The 22,829-nt window shown below is 40.3% G+C and overlaps 1 protein-coding gene across 1 annotated transcript; it reads left to right on the plus strand.

Moving 5' to 3' along the window:
• Positions 1-1,201: 1,201 nt before the first annotated feature.
• On the plus strand, positions 1,202-21,442 carry AKAP3 (A-kinase anchoring protein 3). The gene is made up of 3 exons (XM_037847945.1): positions 1,202-1,297; positions 7,527-9,824; positions 21,287-21,442. The coding sequence occupies exons 1-3, from the start codon at positions 1,202-1,204 to the stop codon at positions 21,440-21,442; spliced, it is 2,550 nt and encodes an 849-aa protein (XP_037703873.1).
• The last annotated feature ends 1,387 nt before the right edge of the window (positions 21,443-22,829 follow it).

A 22,829-nucleotide genomic window follows, 5' to 3' on the forward strand; every position in this document is an offset into this window, starting at 1 on the left:
AATCAAAATATGGAGTATATGTCTGTTTTACAAAGACTTTCTGGGACACTGAGGAGGGAAAAGTGGCTATCTTACTCTCCCTTGCTTATTAAGAAGTATAAATTTGAGCAAAGTTCATAATGAAAGAAGGGAAATTTCAATGTAGAAACCTGGTAATGGAAATCTGGCATGAAAAAAAAGGGCGAAGAGAATCTTCTCATACTTGTGGTTTATCTGTGGGCAACTAGGTCAGAACCTCCAGTCATCATGGTAGTTGACCAAGTTTCCAGAGACTCCTGAAAAAGACGCAATGCCATGGAAAGTGAGCAAGAGTACAGCCAAAGTCAAAGGAGTACGTGGAATAGGGGCTACAACACTTAATGGTGAGGCGAGACAATGAGGGCAGCAATTACAGGCAATTCCTTCAAGAAAAATGGCTACAAATAGGAAAAGAGAGAAAGGAGTATCTAGGCTTGGGGTAGAAGAAGACACTAAAATGAATCCCAGCTTTGTGGCTGACAAGACCAGGTAGATGGTGGTGCCACTTACTGAGATTAGGGAATGCAGAAAAGTGTTGAGAAGGCTGTGAAAAAGTCCACATCTGTAAGGGCCTCCTGCAGCCATGGACAAAAGTCCATTGGTGCATATGACTTCTCTTTTCTCTTGATATATGGAAGTTTGATGAACCATGGGGATGTAGAAATCCCCAAGAATCTTGGATAATTGGAGGAAGGATTAGTTTTAGTCAAGAGCTTCTAGACTTATTGTTAATTGAATAAGCAGGTGCTCTAGAAATTAATTTTAAAATAAAGCATATATTACTTAAAAATGAGTTGATGGGAGAAGAATAGGCAAGAGAGAAGTAAATTATAATTCTATTCTGATCATGTGGTATTTTGGAGGTCTATCAAAAATTCAAGGAGTTGGGGACTGCCAACCAAGGACACAAAGAGCAGGACATGTCTGCCTCAGTTCATTCATTTAGCAAATATATATGAAGACCTATGCACTGGCCTAGGCACTAGAGATACAAATATGTTGAAGAACTCTTCCTGCATTTGAGAGCTGAGGTTGCAGATACCCAGAGTTAAGTGAGTGCAAAGTAGCTCTTGGGACAGGTCTCTAACTGAAAGCATTGTTCCTATTTTCCACAGCCTGTTCTATTTCTCCTTGTTTCTCCTTACTTTCATAAAACTTGCCTTTCTAATTTTTCTACTTACAGATGTCAGATAGAGTCGACTGGTTACAAAGCCAAAATGGAGTATGCAAAGTTGATGTTTATTCGCCTGGAGACAACCACCCCCAGGACTGGAAAATGGTAAGGATCAACCTCCTTGTAAACACTAGGTTAGGAATATGAGAAGTGCCATTTAGGAGCAACCTTATTCTTTCCATCACTAGCACCATCAGGCATTCTTATTTCTGAAGATGGGACTCTTGGGAGGAATAAATGAGCCCCCTATAGAACCAAAAATTCCCATCTCATTTTTGGAAAAAAATTCTTCACTTTCAAATAGTTGGGGATTGGAAACAAATGTCTCCAAGATTTATAGCAAGTATTTTCTAAAATGTAGGATGTCTTAAATTTCTCAGAGCTATAAACTCTTACCTATGTCACTCTGTTTTCATCATTCAGCAAACATTTATTAAATACTTTAGTATCAGGCACTGTATCTGTCAGGGGCCAGGCAAGAGATGGAAACCACACCATTAACTGCCAAAAAAGGGGGCTCTAGGAGTTCCAGAGACAGCAAATGCAGAGAGCAGCTACCACCCATAGACTGAGGGGGAGCAAACAAGGAAGGAACTAAGATCTCAGAAGAGCCTTGCCTCTTCCCCATTCAAGGGTGACTCAGAGAGTATGGTACCCCAGGGACACACAGCCTGTTGGTGCCCAAGAAACTTGCCAGAGGGTACAGGTGGGCCAGAACTGGTCCCTGAGGGCTTCTGAGAAGAACTCTATCTGGTCTCCCACATGCTGGGCCACCAAGCCAATCTGCTGGCTACCATGCTGAAAGAAATGCCAGAACCGAGAAGGGAAGCCCTTTCCTCCTGTGATGACCATACTGTGTCCTTCCATTGACAAAGCCAGTGTTTAGAAGAGAAATATTCATAGGGCCCAGCTCCAAAGCAAGGTGAAGAAGGGTGGATTCAGAGTTGAGAGAAAATAAATTGATAACTGGCCCAAACGCTGTGCTGGGTCTTAGGGTCAGAGATACAAAGATGAAGGAGACAGGGTGTGAGCAGAGCACTAACAGGTGAAAAGGCCCGGGGAGGAGTTAAGACATAATGGGGAGGAGGAGAAACTAAGATGGTGACTAGGTGAGACAGGGCAAAAAACACCTCCATGAAAAACACTAGATAAAAACCAGAAAGTGACCCAGAATACCGGTTACAGCGATGCACCAGCTGGGCAAGGTCTGCTAGTTCCACAGGGGCCGTATACTTGACGAAACTGGGAGTCTGCATTCTGAAACAAGTGAGTAAGCTAGCTGGAAGACCCACAGCCACGCGGTGGTCTGGGGAAGCCAGGGTTTGGCGTTTGGAGACCAACTGGCTCTTTTAATAAAACAAAAAAAAAAGGGGGGGGGAAACCCAGGAGCGGCTGCAGTTGCGATAGTGGGAGCCACGCAGTAAAACACAGCAAGAAGGGGCTGGGTTGCCTTTCGGTGTCTGGCCTGGAAGATAGCCCGCTGCAGATACCCTCGGGGCCGGGGGAATGGAGGGGAGAGCCAGAAGCAGAAAGAAACCCCGCGGCTAGCAGCTGGCTCCCTGGAGAGCTGGATAAACTCCTGCCCAGAGCTGTGCCCACAGCCCAGAGCCCCGCCAGTTGTCCCGGAGCTGGGAAGGGGGAACAGTGCAAGGAGGAGGGTGTTGAGACGCCCCGTTTGGCCATCTTTGCATCAGGCTGAAAGCGCCTTGGCACGGCCCGGCGGCCCGGGGCTTCCCTTGAGGGATGGCACACACTGATGACGTAGCATGGCATTCCCTCGGCAGAGGTTCTGGAGGATCGTGGCTTGAGGGGGGGACCTGCTCGGAGAACCCAGGGACACTATGCCAAGTCTGGTGGTTTGTGGGACAGCAAGAGAGAGGGTCTGGGGCTGAAATGAAATGAAGGCTTAGACTCTTGTGGCAGCCTTGAATCTCCAGGAACCTGGGGGATTTGAATATTAAAGCTGTCCTTCCTCCCTGGCCACCCGTACACACGCCCCACATTCGGGGCAGATGTCTCCAGCAACACACCCAAACTGAGTTCTCCAACTGAACCCCACAAGAATCATTTCCCCACACAACGCTGGGACAAGGTGGAGAACTGACTTGAGGGGTATAGGTGACTCACAGACGCCATCTGCTGGTTAGTTAGAGAAAATGTACATCACCAAACTGTGTTTCTGAAAAATTAGATAGGTATTTTTTTTTTTACAACTTGAAAGAACCCTATCAAGCAAAACAAATGCCAAGAGGCCAAAAACAACAGAAAATCTTAATGCATATGATAAAACCAGACGATATGGAGAATCCAACTCCAAACACACAAATCAAGATATAAAGAAGAGACGCAGTACCTCACACAATTAATCAAAGAACTACAATCGAGGAACGAAAACATGGCAAAGGATTTAAAAGACATCAAGAAGACTATGGCCCAGGATATAAGCGACATAAAGAAGACCCTAGAAGAGCATAAAGAAAACATTGCAAGAGTAAATAAAAAAACAGAAGTTCTTATGGAAATAAAAGAAACTGTTGGCCAAATTAAAAAGACTCTGGATATTCACAATACAAGATTAGAGGAAGCTGAACAACATCTCAGTGTCCTAGAAGTCCACAGAACAGAAAATGAAAGAACAAAAGAAAGAATGGAGAAAAAAATTGAAAAAATCGAAATGGATCTCAGGGATATGACAGATAAAATAAAACGTCCAAACTTAAGACTCATTGGTGTCCCAGAAGGGGAAGAGAGGGATAAAGGTCTAGAAAGAGTATTCAAAGAAATTGTTGGGGAAAACTTCCCCAACCTTCTACACAATATAAATACACAAAGCATAAATGCCCAGTGAACTCCAAAAAGAATAAATCCAAATAAACCCACTCTGAGACATATTCTGATCAGACTCTCAAATACTGAAGAGAAGGAGCAAGTTGTGAAAGCAGCAAGAGAAAAGCAGTTCACCACATACAAAGGAAACAACATAAGACTAAATTGTGACTACACAGCAGCCACCATGGAGGTGAGAAGGCAGTGGCATGACATATTTAAAATTCTGAGAGAGAAAAATTTCCAACCAAGAATTCTTTATCCAGCAAAACTCTCCTTCAAATTTGAGGGAGAGCTTAAATTTTTCACAGACAAATGCTGAGAGACTTTGCCAATAAAAGACCTGCCCTATTTCAGATACTAAAGGGAGCCCTACCAACAGAGAAACAAAGAAAGGAGAAAGAGATATAGAGAATTTTAACAGAAATATATAGTACCTTACATTCCAAATCACCAGGACACTCATTTTTCTCTAGTGATCACGGATCTTTCTCCAGAAGGGACCATAAGCTGGGACATAAAACAAGCCTCAAGAAATTAAAAAAAAAAAAATTGAATATGCTCAAAGCACATTCTCTGACCATAATGGAATACAAATAGAAGTCAATAATTTTTGAACTGTAACTCCACTATTTACTTCCTACATGATATAAAGTACACAAACTCTAATGACAAATTAGTGGTTTTGAACTCAATGTAAAATATGTAATTTTAGACAACTATATAAAGGTGGGGGAATGGAGGAGTATAGGAACATAGTTTATGTGTCCTATTGAAGTGACGGTGGTATCAAAAAAGAACAAGATTGATATGGATTTAAGAGGTTAATTTTAAGCCCCACAGTAAACACAAAGAAATTATCAGAGAATATAACCATAGAGATGAAAAGTAGAGTTTGGGTTAAGAGAAATGGGGAAAGGGGAAATGGGGAGTTAAGAAATGAGTGTAGGGTTCCTGTTTGAAGTGAAGGGAAATTTCTAGTAATGGATGGTGGGAAAGAGCATTACAACATTCTAAATGTGATTAATCCCACTAATAGAAGGCTAGGGAGGGGGTGGAATGGGAAGATTTAGGCTGTATGTATGTTTCCACAACTGAAAAAAAAAAAAAAAAAAGACAGTCTAAATAGATGACAATTGAATGCCAAGGATGAACTTGGATGGTATTGAAGGATAGAGGACAGGTGGCTCAAAGGGACACAATTGAGACATAAGGAAAAGGAAATATAGAATGTAAGCTTTGTATCATTGTTGAATCTCTTGTACTTCTCAGCTGAGCTTAATGGGATTGCATAAAAGAATGCTCTTGTTCATGGGAAGTGTATATGTGAATTATAGTGTATGTTCAAGGATGTGTGCAGCTTGCTCTCATATGTTCAGAAGACAGAGCAATAGATGTTGGATGATAGGGAGGGAGGGAAAGAAATAGCGATGTGACAGCCTGTTAAAGTTGGTGGATTGAGCTTTCGAGGGAGGGGGGTCAGGGTATGATGGAATTCTGTGTATGGGGTTAGTATTGTTTTTGCAACTATTCCTATAACTTTGAATTTATTTCAAAATAAAAAAAAAAGATGAATGAGACAGAGTTCTCTCCCTTTAAGGATTTTATAATCTAAATGGAATCACTATTGTAATCTTCCCAAGAAGAGATACACCTGGTGTACTTCTCTGGTGATAACATTTACCTGTCTCTGTTTGGCGAACTTATTGGACATCTTGGTAGAAGACTTCCAAAACTGTTAAAGGATAATTTTCAGAGAAGGGTAAAATCATGAGTGTTGTAAAAATAAACACATTAAAAATCTTATTTAACTTGTTAATGAGGAACTGGTGTGGTTCAAAGAAGAATTTAAATATACATATATCAGAAATATTAAAATGAATTTGCAAATGGAGGCAAATTAGTCTTTTCCACAGTGGCAAAGGGACCTGTGTGGAGAGAGTTGCTATATGGTTGTGGGAACACAGGCTCATGCACAACAAAGACTTTAGCAAGTGACTGCTTTATTACTGAAACAACACAAAGGGCCCAAAAGGACAGGAAGGAGATTCCATCGTGGCCAGTCAACTACATCGAGGCCAACTACTTGGGTCTGGGTTGGTGTGTGAGGATTAAAAGAATGATGAGTGTAACTCATTTAGTATAATGCTTGACAAACAGTATAAGTATTTAACAAATAGTAGCTATAGTAATGACACTTAGTAATAAAAATACCAAATTATCCTTTAAAGATGGGCAGTACTTGTGGTCATTCCCAGATAGACATACAAATTCCAATAATTACAATGATTCTTAGCACTCTTTCACATAAATTATTTTATTTAATTTTATCCCATGTTCAAGTGAAGAGATTTTTCCCCACATATAGATTACAATATGTTAACATATAAAATACAAATTCGTGTATGTGTGCTTATCACAAATAAATTGCCTACAGCTATTAACTCAATTCTCAATGAGATTGTTTAACTTAAGTAATGTCAAATAGTCAATTGGAAACCATAATGCTTGTGTAGCAAGGAGTGGTGGCTGGAGTCATGTATCCCAGAAAATCATGTTCTTGATCTTAATCCATTCCTGTGGGTGTGAACTCATTGTAAATAGGACAGTTTTGATGAGATTACTTCACTTAAGGTGTGACCCAACTGAATCAGGCTGGGCCTTAATCCAAATTACTGGAGTTCTTTAAAAGCAGTGAAAGTCACACAGAGAAGCCATGGGGAGCAACCAGAAACCAAAAGTCAATGGGACCTGAAGACGAAGACACAACCATGTGCATTGCCAGGTTGGCAGAAAAGCCAAGAAACCCCGAAGATTGCCAGCCAGGCAGAAGATAAAGACCCTGGGGGGGAAGCAAGGTTTCTAGCCTCTGAAATTGTGAGTCGATCAATTCCTATTGTTAAGCCAACCCAGCTAAATGGCTAGGTCACTAAAACACCTGGCAAAGAGATTAATTTGCCCAACTGTCCTTGAATTTTCTAACTTTTCAAAAACCATACTTATAATAAGAGATGTAAATAAAACAGGGAAACCACAGAAAACAGCAATATCACTACAGGAAAAATCTACTGACTCAGTTCAAATGCTAACTCTTCTATGCAGCTGATGATGGTCGGATCATAAAGATTGTTGGAAGCAGCAACCAAGAGTGGGGTTCTGGAGTTAGACTGCTTGGGTTGGATTCCCTGCCCCATCAGTGTTTCATTGAATAGCCTCAGATTAGTAACTGACCTAACCTTTCTCTTCTTCAATTTCCTTCTCTGTATAGTGGGGATAATAAGGAAGCAAACATTTAGGCTTATTGTGAGAGTAATAGTAAATGAGGTAATGGCCTTAAAACACTTGAAACAGTGCCTGATGTATGGTAAGCATTCAATAGATGTTGGCTATTTTTATTAAGATGATGGAGCTGTTAAGACTGGAAAGGAGTAACAATTTTTGTAATTGGTCTTAAATATTCCATATCTTTACTTTGTTATAGTCGGATGAATCCTTCTCTGTTTTTAAGGAAGCCTCAACTGATCCCATCAGAGTGCTGAGTTGGCTCCGCAAAGACCTGGAACAAAGTACTGCAGGATTTCAAGATACTAGGTTCAAGCCTGGAGAATCATCACTTGGTGGGGAAATGGCTAACTCAGGAGACTCACGTAAGGGTTTCTCTGTGGACTACTACAACACCACCAACAGGGGCAATCCAGGGAGATTCCATTTTGAGGTGACTCACAAAGAGAACCCTGGCCAGGGCTCCAGTGCCCGTGCTGGTAATGAGAGCTCAATAGATGAAGTTTCCTTCTATGCCAACCGCCTCACGAATCTAGTCATAGCCATGGCCCGCAAGGAGATCAATGAGAAGATTGATGGTTCTGAAAACAAATGTGTCCATCAGTCATTGTACATGGGGAATGAGCCCACGCCACCCATCAAAAGCCTGAGTAAGGTGGCATCAGAGCTGGTGAATGAGACTGTCTCGGTATGTGCCAAGAATGCTGCCCCAGACAAAGCTCCTGGTTCTGGAGATAGAGCCACAAGATCATCACAGAATTCCCCAAGTATAAAATATAAGAGCACTTTGAAGTTCAAAGAATGCACCAGGGAAGGCAAGAGTCCAGATGATAAACCTGCTTCTAGAAAGTCCTTCTTCTATAAGGAAGTGTTTGAATCTTGTAACGCAGGTGATGCCACCGAGGGTGGAAGGGTTTTACCTGGGGAGCGAAAGATGTTCAGAGGACAGGAAAGACCCGATGACTTTACAGCTTCCGTTAGCCAAGGGATTATGACCTATGCTAACAGTGTGGTGTCCGATATGATGATCTCCATCATGAAGACACTGAGGATCCAAGTGAAGGATTCAACCATTGCCACCATCCTGCTCAAGAAGGTGCTGATCAAGCACGCCAAAGAGGTAGTCTCAGATCTCATCGACTCCTTAATGAAGAACCTCCACAATGTCACAGGGACTCTCATGAGTGATACGGACTTTGTCTCAGCTGTGAAAAGAAGTCTCTTCTCCCATGGAAGCCAGAATGCCACAGATATCATGGATGCCATGCTGGGCAAACTGTACACAGTGATGTTTACCACGAAACCCCCCGAGGCCATCAGGAAAGCCAAGGACAAGGCTGAGAGTTATTCCCTCGTCTCCATGAAAGGATTGGTTGACCCTAAAAACCGGAATGTAAACTTTGCAAAAATGAAATCTGAAGCCAAACTCAGGGAAAAAGTGTGCACTCCTGCATTCAAATCAGAGAAGGAGAAGACTTGTGCTGAAACTCTGGGTGAACACATTATAAAAGAGGGACTGACCTTGTGGCATAAAAATCAACAGAAAGAATGTAAATCTCCAGGTTTCCAGCATGCAACATTCACAGCTCCCAACAAACAGGGCAGGCCCATACCAGACGTTCCCGAAGGAATTTGCAACCTCAGCCCTCCAATGTGTCACCCAGAGAAACCTGAGAATTTTATGTGTGATTCAGACTCCTGGGCCAAAGACCTGATCGTGTCTGCCCTACTTCTGATTCAATACCACCTGGCCCAGGGAGGAAGCATGGATGCACAGAGCTTCCTTGAAGCTGCTAGCAACACCAACTTGCCAGCCACCAAGTCCCCTACGGTTTCTGATGAGTCCACCACTAAGTCTCCCCAGATGCAAAGAAAAGAAGAAACAGAAAAGAAGGATTTAATGAGCATCTTCTTCAATTTTATCCGGAATTTACTTGGTGAAACTATTTTCAAGAGTGACCATAGCTGTGAACCCCAGGTTAAGGAAGAAGATAGCAATCCATGTGAAAGACCCACCACACCTTCTCCTACCAAAGGATGTGAAGGTGATGAGGCTATTGGTCCTTTGGCTGGGCTGACCAAGATGGTTGCCAACCAGTTGGATGGCCACATGAATGGGCAAATGGTAGAACATCTGATGGACTCAGTGATGAAGCTGTGTCTCATTATTGCCAAGTCCTGTGACTCCCCCTTGGCAGAGCTGGGAGATGATAAGTCTGGGGATGCTAGCAGGCCAACTTCAGCCTTCCCAGATAGTATACATGAGTGCTTACCAGTCAAGGGCACAGGGACTGCCAAGGCTCTCCTGCAGAATGCCTATCAAGCTATCCACAATGAATTGAGAGGTCTATCAGGACGTCCCCCAGAAGGATGTATGGCCCCCAAAGTGATTGTCAGCAATCACAACCTATGTGATACTGTTCAGAACAAGCAACTTCAAGCCGTCCTTCAATGGGTAGCAGCCTCTGAGCTCAATGTCCCTATTTTGTACTTTGCTGGTGATGATGAAGGAATCCAGGAGAAGGTAAGGGAGGAAAGTCAGAGGAATTTGGAAAGCTTTATGGAGGGTTAATTGGAGTTTTAAGTTCTGTTTCTTTATCAATGGGAAGATACATATAGGAGGGGTAGAATGGAGGCAGAAAGAATTTGAGGGTCATGCCTCTTGGCAGAAATAATGGATAAAGTAAAATTAGATTTGCCCAATAAGAGGTATATCAAAGGGAAAAAGGAAGGATAAATGATATTTTTGTCTGTTTTTGGCACTTACTGCTAGAAATGCACAGGTGAAGAATGCACAGATAAGAAACCTGTGAGAGGCTTGCTTAAAAAAAAAATCAAATTAAAGTCTGGGCTTCACGGTGAGTTTTGGATAAGATAGCATTGTCCAAAGAATGAGACAGTGCTACTGGGAAGTAATCTGGGGACATGGCTGGAATTGGGGGAAGGAGACTTCTTGGTGCATAGGGTCTAGATTTATGATCTTTCCAAACTTGTCATTACTCTCTTAGCTAGTTGTCCAGGAGGTGTTGGGGATTTGAAGGGATTCAATAAATAACACCTATATTCCCCCCACCTCAAATTGTCAATCAGTTGCGAAGTAAGACTAAAGAATAAGGCAGATGGGAAAGCGACCTCTCATTGTTATTACTGATAAAGGTAAGTGTGCATTCTAACTCCTAGCTCCTCCAAGCTTAGACCTTACATCAGCTCACTGAAGAGGAAGCTTGAGTCTGGAGAGCATTTATATTTACCCAAGTTACAGCCTCATACTAGTAGGGGGGAATTAAAAAAGGGAGACCATCCTCACGAGACAAATACACACACACACACACACACACACACACACATACACTTAGGGATTTGGGGATCTCCTCTCAATCGAGAAAAGGGGAACAATGGCTGTTACCAATTATTTAGAAAAACCCATCCTCCTAGAAACCAGAGGAAGAGGCTTTCTCTGTTTAATAAGTAGTGTTAGTAACCCTTATAACTGGCCTGTCCTCTAGGGGCTGGGAAGATGCTGGATGTCATAGCAGCAGATCAAGTGACACTAAACCTAAACAAGATACTATATGCAACGTCTGTGGACCAACAAACAGCATTGGTATCAGCTGGGAGTTTGCTAGAATCTCAGGCTCTACTCCAGACCTACTAAATCTTCATTTTAGCAAAATCCCCAGGTGATTTATGGGCACATTCAAGTTTGGGCCAGAGAAGTGAAGTCCCAATCCTAGATATATTCCTCAGGGTCCCTGGCAAGCTCTGTCTCAAATTTTTTCCAGCCTGTAAAGCAAACTATTTTGATACCAAGGAATTAGCAGAGCGAGTTATATTCTGGGAAAACTTTAGACTAATTTAAAAAGAGAGAGAGAGATTTAATTAATGTATACAAATATTTGAACCCAGTGACACTGGGATGCCCGTGAGCCCAATTTCTTTCAATAATTTGTATTTATTTTTTAGTAGATATGTCAAATGGTTAAAAATCCAACGGTACAAAAGGATGCACAGTGAAGATTGTTGTTGTCGTGGTTGTCTCAACCTTATCCCCATCCCATTGCCTTTCCAGGAGAAAACCCTTCTGATCAATTTCTTGTTTATCTTTCCAGAAATGTTTATGAATACACAAGTAAATGCTTACATATGTAAATCTTTTTTAATGGTAGTACAATAGCATTCTGTTCTGCAACATACAGAACTGCCGCATCCTTTATAATGACTATATATTATTTTATTGTACGAAGGTACCATAATTTATTTAACCATTCTTCTATGTATGAACATTTCAGTTTCCAATATTTTGCTACTTTAAGCAATGCTGCAATGGACATCCAGGAATAGATAGCATTTTGCCCAGATTCAGATGTATCTGTATGTGTTTAATATGTAGAAATGGAATTGCAAGGTCATAAGGAATGCATATTTGTGCATTTGGTATATATTCCCAAATTGTCTTCCATAGAGCTTGTACCAGTTTACACACCTATTAAAACAGTACGGAAATGCCTGTTTCCCACGCTTCCACCAGGGTTGAGTGCCAAAGTTTTGATCTTTGCTGAGTGTTGCCTTATTTTGAATTTGTCTTCTAAGGCATGAGGATGAATAGGGTTAAGAGCCATTGGAATTTCCTTTTTCTGAATGAATTATTTGTTTTTCTGCCCATTTCTCAATGAGTTTTATAGATACAAAGTAAATCAACTTTTGTGATATGAATTACAAGTTTTTCCTTTGTCATTTATCTTTGGATTGGTGATTTTTGTTTTGCTTTGCTTTTGTCATACATAATTTTTTTAAATGTCTGTGTTGTGAAATCTAACATTTATTTTTCTTTTATTGCTTTTGTGTTTTGTGTCATACTTAGGAAAACCGTTTCCACTCCAAGATATAAACAAAATCTTCCCATGTTTTCTTCTAGTAATTTTATGATTAAAAAAATAAGACTTTGATCTATTTAGACTTAATTTCCGTATTTGTTATGAAGTGTGAGGATGAAATCCCTTATTTTTTTCTAGATGGCTACCCATCTTTGTTTCTTTTTCTGAACTTTCTGTTCTATTCTGTTGATTGTCTGTTCTTGAACTAATTGCATACTGCTTTAATTATTGTAATTCTATAATATATTTTAATAACTAATAGGACTGAAGGTCCCTTATGTCTCTATCTTAGAATTTTATTTCCCTGTGCCACAGACAACTACTAATCTGCTTTCTGTCATAGATTTGTCTTTCCTGGACATTATATAAAGTGGAATCATAACATATGTGGTCTTTTGTATCTGGCTTCTTACACTTAGCATAATGTTGTTGAGGTTCATTGATGTTGTAACATGTATCAGTAGTTCATTTCTTTTATAATGAATAGTATTCATTATATTGTAGTATTGTTAAATATTATTCAATTATATGGCTAGACCACGTTTTGTTTCTCCATTCACTGTTTAGTAGACACTTTGTTTCCACTTTTTTGCTATTATAAATAATGCAACTATGGAAATTCAAGTCTTTGTGTGCACATGTTTTTATTTCTCTTGGGTGGATAACAAGAAGTGAAACTGCTGCATCATGTAGCAAGTCTAACTTTTAAAGAAACTGCAAAATTATTTTTCAAAGTGGCTGTACCATTTTACATTCCTACCAGTAATTTCTGTGGATTTCAGTTTCTCCACATCCTTGTCAGCATTATTCTGCCATTTTTATTATAGCCATTATAATAATAGCTCATTGTAGATATAATTTACATTTCCCTAATGAGTAATGATGTTGACCATTTTTGTTAATTTGTTCATTAGCCATTCACAGATCTTCTTTGGTAAGATGTCTATACAAATCTTTTGCCTGTATTTTGATTGGGTTGTTTGCTTCTTGTTATTGAGTTTTAAGATTTTTTTCTTTATTTTGGATACAAGTCCTTTATCAAATTGATGGCATACAAATCATATATAACCAGTCTGTGGCTTGTTTGTTTTCCTTTAATGGCATATTTTGAAGCACAGAAGCTTTTAATGATGTAAGTCCAGTATATCATTCTTTTCTTTTGTTACTTGTGCTTTTGGTTTCATCTCTAAGAAATCTTTTACTAACAAGTGGACCTCAACTGGGGGTGATTTTGCCCCCCAGGGGACAACTGGGGGGATGCTACTAGAGTCTAATGGGTAGAAGCTAGGAATGCTGCTAAACATCCTACAAGGCACAGGGCATCCCCCCACCCCAACAAAGGATTATTTGGCCTATTATGTCAATAGTCTTGAGGCTAAGAAACCCTGACCTAATCTAAGGTTCTGAAGGTTTTCTCCTGTTTTCTTCTAAATCTTTCATGAGTTTAGCTCTTATATTGAGGTCTATGATCCACTTTCAGTTAATTTTTGTGCTTGGTATGGGGTAGGAATCCAAATTCATTTTTGGTATGTGAATATTTGTCTCAGTGTCATTTATTGAATAGACTATTCTTTCCCCCATTGAATTGTCTGACTTGTTTTGTGAAGAAGCCAAATGTTAAGGTTCAAGCTTTCTTTTGATTGGTATTTGCAAGGAACATCTTTTTTGATAATTTTACTTTGAACATTCCTATACCATTATACTTGAAGTGAGTTTTTTATAGGCAACATATTGTTGGGTCATAATTTTTAATCCTTCCTTATAGCTGGTGTGTTTAGCCATTTACATTTAATGTAATTATTGATATGTTTGATTCAGGTCTACTATTTTATTACTTGTTTTCTGTTTTTTTTTCTGCTTTTCCTTCCTCTTTTCCCTTTGCTGCCTTCTTTTGGAGTATTTTAATCTTTTTTTAGTATTCCATTTTAATGTATTTTTTTAATTATATCTCTTTGTGTGGTTTGTGTGTGTGTGTGTATGTTTATAGTGGTTTCTGTAAGGATTGCAATATACATACTTTTCAGAATCTACTTAGAATCAATATTTTATCACTTAAATGTAGAAATGTAGCATGTAGAAATATTACCACCATGTAGGTCCCTTTGCCCTCCCCCTTTATATTGTAGTTGTTTTATATATTTCATCTAGAGACATTGAAAAAATCCTCAAGCAATGTTATTTTTGCTTTCAACCACAAAAATATATTTTAAAGAACTCAGGAGAACAGTCTATTATATTTATGAGATTTTTAAAAATCACTTTCCCAATCTTCAGGAATGTCTAGACAGTGACCGCCCTAACTTGTTCATGTTGGAAAGGGGTGTTGACATTATGGGAAAAGGGGGCACATCTGGTTGATGTTCTCGAAGAGGCTGTTGTCTTTGGGTTTGAGGACTTAGCTGGCATAGGAGGTCTCTGGAGGATTTAAGTTTCTGAAAAGTAAATTTAGTGGGTGAAACTTTTATAGAGTCTCAGATAGGGACCCGGGTATTCTTTAGGGTTTTCGGGACTACTGTTGACTTGGGCTTGTTATAATGTGGCCATTTGGCATATCTGGCTAAAGCTTGCTTAGGAGTAACCTCCAGGATAGCCTCTCAACTCTATTTGAAATCTCTTATTTTATGCCTTTGTTTTCCCCTTTTTGGTTAAAAGGCATACTCAACCCCTTGATGCCAGGGTCAGGCTCATTCCTGGAATCTGTGTCCCACATCTCCAGGGAGACACACTCACCTGGAGAGTTCTGTCCTACATTGAGGGGAAGGTGATGAATTTATTTGCAGAGTTGTACATAGAGAAAGTCCACATTTGAACAACAAAAGAGGTTCTCTGGAGGTAACTCCTAGGCATAATTATAGGTGGAATTAGCCTCCCCTTTACAACCATAAGTTTAACAACAGCAAGTCTTAAGATCGAGGGCTTGACTTATAAAGTATAGGGTTCCTAATTTCACATAGCATATGTTCTGTCCATGATAATCAATCAGTATCTCACATCATCATCACTTAGTTGTACAATCCTCATCACTCTCAATTGTAAACAATTCTCATGACCCCAGAACACCCCATAGCTCTTCTCAGCCCTTAATTATTTGGCCCTAGTATTTGTGTGGTACTAGTAAGGTATTTCTATTAATTATAGTCCCTAGTGTGCAATAGGTAGATTTTTTTCATATACCACTCTGTTGAGAACTCTATATCAATATCATACCTTAGAAGTATATCATGCAAGCACCTATCTATATTTGCAGTGCTGATGCCTTTAAACAACCCCTTTCAATCCTGTTCACCTTCAGTGCAGCTCTGATACTTGTAATCCCCTTAACAATCATCACCCCTATCCATTCCCATACCTTTGCATTCACCTTCATTAACATATCTGAACACATTAGATTACCATTCATTCTCATTAGCTTCTGTCTATCAATATTCTACATTATAAGACATTGATTTTACATTGTTCAGGGAGTTCACATTAGTGGTAACATACAATATCTCTCCGTTTGTGTCTGGCTTATTTCCCTCAGCATTATGTCTTCAGGGTTCATCCATGTTGCCATATGTTTCAAGACCTCGTTCCTTCTTACTGCTGCATAGTATTCCATCATATGTATATACCACATTTTGTTTATCCACTCATCTGTTGAGGGACATTTGCATTGTTTCCATCGTTTGGCAATTGTGAATAATGCTGCTATGAACATTGGTGTGCAAATATCTGTTCGTATCACTACTTTCAGATCTTCTGGTATATACCAAGAAGTGAAATTGCTGGATTATAGGGTAACTCAATATCTAATTTTCTGAGGAACCATGAAACTGTTCTCCAGAGTGGCTGTACATTATACAGTTCCACCAGCAATGAATAAGAGTTCCAATTTCTCCACATCCTATCCAGCATTTGTTGTTTCCTGTTTGCTTAGTGGCAGCCATTCTTATTGGTGTGAGATGGTATCTCATGGTTTTGATTTGAATTTCCCTAATAGCTAGTGATGATTAGCATCTTTTCACTTGTTTTTTAGCCATTTGTATTTCCTCTTCGAAAAAATGCCTTTTCACATCTTTTGCCAATTTTTTTTCCTTTCTTCGTTTATCTCCTTATTTGGTAAAACATGTTCTCCAGTAACTTCCTTTGAAATTTTGCATAGGAAGTAAACTTCGTAAGTTTTTGTATCCTTGATATGAAATTTTGATTGTATATCAAATCCTAGGATGATTTAATTTTCTAATTAAATGTTGATGGCGTAGCTCCAATGCTTTCTCAATCCTAGGCTGCTGGTGAGACTCCAATGTCGTTCTGATATCCAGCCCTTCATGTATGATCTAGTTCTCACCACCCTCCAGAAACTTTTAAAATGTCTTTATCCCTGTGGTTCTGAGACTCCATAATGATGTGCTTTAGTGTGTGGCTTTTGTCATTTGCTCTAGTGAAGGTGGGACATTTCAATAAAAAAAACTTGTGGTCTTTAATTCTGGGAAATTTGTTTCTACTATTTCTTTGATAATTTCCTCCCTCAATGTGTTTATTTCTCCTTCTGAAGCTTCTATTAATCTATCGTATCTCCTTCTGGGTTGAACAGGTGTTTCATTTTCATCTTTTTTTTTTCCTATTATCTGTCTCTTTATTTCTTTGCTTTACTTTCTGGGAAATTTCCTTGATTTTTTAGTTCCAGCCCTTTGGCTAGATATTTTGTCAGGACTCTTTTTCTTTTTTTTTTTTTTTTGGCTATCATAATTCTAATTATCTGTAACTCTCATGTTCTTGATTTTTTCTGAGAAAATATTGTGTGTTATTTTTATATTTTCTTCTGTTTCCTTCATTGCCTTTGTTTCTCATTGTTCACTTTGCTTATTTTGGCCTCTGTCTTTCAGGTTTGATGCTTTCCCTTAATGTATGGTGACTGTTGGCTACTGCTCATATGTAAGACTAAGGTACAAAAAAGCTTTCAGAAAAGCAAAGTGGAGAGTGTGGTTTATTGATTGATAGTATTCTCTGTTGGTGACTGAAGTCAACAAGCTGTCTTTTTCATAGGAGAATCCCCAAGCATCACTTTTTTTTTTTTATCTTCATTTTATTGAGATATATTCACATACCACGCAGTCATACAAAACAAATCGCACTTTCGATTGTTCACAGTACCATTACATAGTTGTACATTCATCACCTAAATCAATCCCTGACACCTTCATTAGCACACACACAAAAATAACAAGAATAATAATTAGAGTGAAGAAGAACAATTGAAGTAAAAAAGAACACTGGGTACCTTTGTCTGTTTGTTTCCTTCCCCTATTTTTCTACTCATCCATCCATAAACTAGACAAAGTGGAGTGTGGTCCTTATGGCTGTCCCAATCCCATTGTCACCCCTCATAAGCTACATTTTTATACAACTGTCTTCAAGATTCATGGGTTCTGGGTTGTAGTTTGATAGTTTCAGGTATCCACCACCAGCTACCCCAATTCTTTAGAACCTAAAAAGGGTTGTCTAAAGTGTGCGTAAGAGTGCCCACCAGAGTGACCTCTCGGCTCCTTTTGGAATCTCTCTGCTACTGAAGCTTATTTCATTTCCTTTCACATCCCCCTTTTGGTCAAGAAGATGTTCTCCGTCCCACGATGCCAGGTTTACATTCCTCCCCGGGAGTCATATTCCATGTCCAAGCATCACTTTTATCTTGGTCCTTTCTGTTTCTTCAGAGGACAATACTCCAGTGTCCTACCTAAGCGGCATACACCTGTCTGCTATTGTTCTGGGGGCAGGAGAGGTGAGGGGGCTGGAGGGTCCCCCGTTCAGTGTGCACCCTTTCTCTAGAGCCCTCCCTCTCCTTCTGCGTCTCTCATGCCGGCAGTGCCTGGATCCTAAGTCTCGAGCCTCTCAGTTTCCATATCTCGACAATAAAACTTCCTCCGTCTGGGTTAGGAAAGGAGTTAGATGAGGATCGTTTGGCTTTGCAGGGTGAGAGGAGGAAACCTAGAGTTCTAATCCTTCTGAGTGCATATTTTCAAACTATCCCTATTTTCAGCCCAAGTTACTACCTCTACCTTCTCCAGGACCCAGTGCCTCTAAGGCCCAGGCCTTCCCAAAATGCTGTAAGATGAATCAGCTCCCTTCTTGTCATTACCCTCTCTGTCAACACTTAGATTGCAGCTCCTCCCTCTCTGCTAAATCGGTTACCCCTCCCAGCTGCCATAAATGAGTGCATGCAGTGATACATCTTTATTTATTCCATTACTATCATTTATTGTCCTGGGTATACCTAAAAGTCTCAAATATCAATATTTTTATTTATTCACCTATATTCAGCCTCATTCCAAAAAAAGGATTTGAGGTGCAAAAAAATGAATAAGATATGTCTTCAAATTTATCCAGTAGCATGACTCAGAGATTCTCAATCTTCCTTTGAACAAGGAGGGGAAAAAAGCCCATTGCATCATCATTCTTTGAAATTTCAACTAGTTCTGAAATTCCAAAGGAAAGGCAAAGAAGCAGCTGGGCTAGGAATTGGAGAAGGCCAGCTTCCCATTCTTAACTCTGACATTTCATTCATGACTGCCTCCTCCAAACAATGGATGAGAGTTATGTAGCAACTCTTTGACCCCTTAGAACTCATCTCTAGTCCAAGGAAAGTGTAACATTAAAAAAAAAAAAAAGTCATACCATTTATCTATGTGTCATCTATTAAACAGATTTCAGAGGCTCTAGTCATCACCACACTTTTTGAGGTTAAAGTACAAAAACACTATATTCATGCTAGTCATTATTTATTCCCACCCCTGGACATGGAATGTTGGTGTCCTTTGGCTAGAGGGACAAAGTTGCCTTAGTAAGTGTGTGATGGAGATGTATCAGAGACAACTCTGGAGGCTTGCAGTAACTAGAGGAGGTGATGGTCCAGCTAGCTGGTACTAAAAATTATTTTATGCAATTATATCCTGTTAAAATAGCACTGGCTATGGTGTTGATGTCATATATTTCCACCTCTTTTTAACACCATGTGGCTTGCATTTGATGTTCATTATATCCATTGATACCTGAACAAAGGTGGTAAAAGCAGATGGGTAACACAAGGTGATTCTTCCTAGTGTCCCTAGAAAAGTCACAGATAGCTGAAATGTTCCATGGATCAAAAAAGGTTGGGGAATGAGATTTGTTAATAATATAAAATGTGTAAATAAACTGCTGACTCCCTATCAAACCACTTCAAGATTAGCCAATAAGGGGTAGCTCCTCATGTAGGAAAGAAAATTGAGCCTCACATTTCTGATTCTTGTGCATGAGATTTTCTTCGCCCTTAGGGGTTTCTTCTGAATGAATGACAGTGTGTATAAGTGCATTACACTAATGATGGACTCACAACTCTTTCTTTAATTTTTTATTGGTAATTTTGGGTTTAAATGCCCTTACCTGATGATTGCTGTGCTGCATAGAAATGAGAGAAGGATGGTGAACACAAGTTTGGGCCCTGGGAATTAAAGAGGGATGGAAACATCTAGACCAGTTTGGAGATATAGCAGAGATCCTTGTGAGAGTAGATGAAAATTGGGGAATGAAAGCCAGGAATTTGAGGTTCAAGCACCCTCTCCTTACATGACGAATATTCCTCCATTGTTAAAGTTGAAAGGTTTACTCGGAGGTTCTGGATTTAATATTTTAAAGGGTATCAATAATTTTCTGTATTTGTTGTGACAAGCATGGGAAATGGGAAGACAGCTTGATGATTTGCTCTGTACAGTATAGCCCCTTTATCTGTAGCTTGGGTTTTCAATAGGGTACCTTATGCTGGCATTTAGCTACTCCATGTGGCAGAGGCTACTCTTCCTTTACCACCCAGGATTACCTTCAGGCATGTCCAGACAGTTGGAACCCCCTCCCAAGAGAGCTAGACTTTGAGATACTGGAGTTTCCTGTGCCTTCCAATACCCATCTCCCCAGTCTCGGCTGCCTTGAAGGACTGCTGTCTCAGCATCTCACACAGTATCCGTTCAGGGACTGCCATCACAGCTGCTCAGTCAAATAACTCGTCATACTCTGGGGTCATTACCAATTGTCAAAGAATTTAGTGTCATTGAAACATAACACTGAAAATACTCAGCCAATAAGTCAGCTTCTTAGGGTATTTGGATATTGCTCTAATGATATTAGTTCTTCTTAGGCAGAACAATACATTTGGAAGATAGAGGAAATTGGTCTGAATGTGTACTGCCCCCCCCCCCAGGCATGGCTTATATAGAGATTTCAAGATACCCTTGGAAAGAAGACACACAGACACACACAGGATTAGTTTCTTGCTTGGGAATTTCTCCTTCTGAAAAGGCTCCTGATATTTGGCCTGTTTATTTGCCCTTTGACTCTTTCTCATTAGAAAGTCAGGAGCAGAATGCATGAACTAAAAATCTGATTACTTGAGATGGCTTGTCGCCTTCGGATTCCAGAAGAATGGCAATATACTCGATTCCTATTAGAATGGAGGCTTTGGTTAATTTTTCTCACTATTTTATGTATGCAAAGAGAAGTGGACATAGAGTTCTGAGACCGGGGTGTGAATTTTGGCTCTGCTAATTATTAGCAGGGTATATTGACATCTCTCTTCACCTCTCTGGGCAACATTGCAAGATGCATCCCTGCTTCAAAATTCTAGGGTTCTGGGAACTATGGGGCATGGAAGGCAGCATCCATATTTGTCCATTGGATATTTTCTCTCCTGCCGTTGTTGGTCATAGGACAAAGAATGGAGGCTGTTCTATGAGATAACATTGAGTTTAGAACTCTAGAATTCTTAGAGAGCAAGAATACCACTGGCCAAACACCCACTGGAAGCAATGCCTTGTAGGGAGAAAATTGGAAGATTTTAGTCTTAATGGGAACTCTTTTCCATATCATGGAGAGATGGGGGTTAACATCTTTTCTTTAAATTAAGGATGAAATCATCATCTTTCTTGTTTCAAACAGGGCAGCAAGCTTTACGGTTCAGGAACTCTTCTCAACCTGTAATCTGAGTCCCTCCGGCAGTTTTCCAAAGCCTGCCTGGCCTCCTTGCTCTGGACTTGGCCGGTTCTTTCTGGCCTGCTGTGGGATGCTCTGCCCCATCTAGTACCGTTTCCTTTCCTTTCCGCAGCTCCTTCAGCTCTCGGCTGCTGCTGTGGACAAAGGCCGCAGCGTGGGTGAGGTTCTGCAGTCAGTGCTGCGCTACGAGAAGGAACGACAGCTGGACGAGGCGGTGGGGAATGTTACACGGCTGCAGCTGCTGGACTGGCTGATGGTGAACCTGTGACCGGCGCCCGCCCACCACTTAGCCCTTGTCCCCTCCCTTCTTTCTCCTCACTTCCGCAGCTCCCCTCTCCTTACCCCCACAGAGCCCTACCGTTATCTTCATACCACTCTCAAGAAAGACATACCATCTTATGCTAATCACTGGATTTTGCAGATTTTCCCATCCATGCGAGCAGGGATGTAAAATTAAAAAAAAAAAAAATTACAATTAAAGGGCTCAAGGTGTTTGGTTTCCTGGAGATCCCATGGGACAGTAAGTTAAAGAAATCTCAGGAGTGAAGAAATAATCAGATGGCAGAAGTAAAACAGTGCTGGCCTGAGAGGCAGGGCTGAAGGCCATTCTGCTTGTTCCCCACACCTCCCTGTCCGTGTCACAACATGCCTTTCCCCTTCTGTCTTCCCTAAAAATAAGAAGCCACACGTATCAATCATTCATTTCAGCCTTACCATGAGAATCAGAAAATACTTTGTAATATCCACACCAAATTGTTATCATGTCAAGGTCTTGGCTTGTCTTATCTCTGTAGAACCACTGACCACCTCCTACTTTGTCCATGGTTGAATGGTTAGTGTCAGAGTAAAAAGGTCCAGAAGACCTAAGTTCTGCTGCCGTCTACCTTTCAGGCTAAAGGGTCTTGGACAAGTCACCTGTCACGAGACTGCTCGGACTTAAAAGTCCATACCACCCCATTCGAGAAACATTTTTTCTGGAATTTCTTCCTTTTGGAAACATTCTCCTTTAAATTTTCCTCCTACTTCTCTGGATCCCTTGGGGAGGGTTTACTCAACTTCTGTCAACCCCTTATATATTTATCTTTCCCAGGACTTTCTTTTGAACCTCTGCTATTCTCACACTGTATCATCTTCCTTGGGTGACTTCATCCAAACCCAGAGCTTCAATTACCTGGTGTTCCCCTTGATAGACTATTATGCAGCCATTATAATGAAACTATGAAGCCAAGTATATTTTCTATGCTTATGATGTTATGATCTATGTTTCACATAAGTATTCTTTATAATTGTAACCATACATAAATTATGAATGCATGTAGATAAGGACTAGTGAAATGGTTAGATTTGGGGGGTAGAGGAGTGAACACATCCTGCTTGTTTATTCAGCTTCCTTCCTTTGGGAAGCTGGTCCCAATGTGGGCATGTGACCCAGGCTGGCCAATCAGAGGATCCTAATCTCTTGCACAGTAATTGGCTCAGGTACAAGCATGTGATCTGAACCAAGTCTTTTCTGGGACTTTCTTGCCAGCAAGGAAGACTGCACCGTTTGACTGGAAGTTGGTGGTCATCTCAACCTCAGGACAGAGCCGTCTTCAGAATGAAATACCCTTAAGGAGAAGCAAGGGTAATATATGGAGAAGGAATCTAAGCCTTAC

Source organism: Choloepus didactylus, chromosome 8 (genome assembly GCF_015220235.1).
Source record: "Choloepus didactylus isolate mChoDid1 chromosome 8, mChoDid1.pri, whole genome shotgun sequence".
Lineage (NCBI taxonomy): Eukaryota > Metazoa > Chordata > Mammalia > Pilosa > Megalonychidae > Choloepus > Choloepus didactylus.

Bases quoted from the DNA above. Each gene is read 5' to 3' on its own strand.
- AKAP3 (XM_037847945.1), top strand. From the start codon at position 1,202: ATGTCAGATAGAGTCGACTGGTTACAAAGCCAAAATGGAGTATGCAAA. The intron at 1,298-7,526 runs GTAAGGATCAAC...TCTGTTTTTAAG, and splicing joins ACCCCCAGGACTGGAAAATG to GAAGCCTCAACTGATCCCAT. The intron at 9,825-21,286 runs GTAAGGGAGGAA...TCCTTTCCGCAG, and splicing joins ATGAAGGAATCCAGGAGAAG to CTCCTTCAGCTCTCGGCTGC.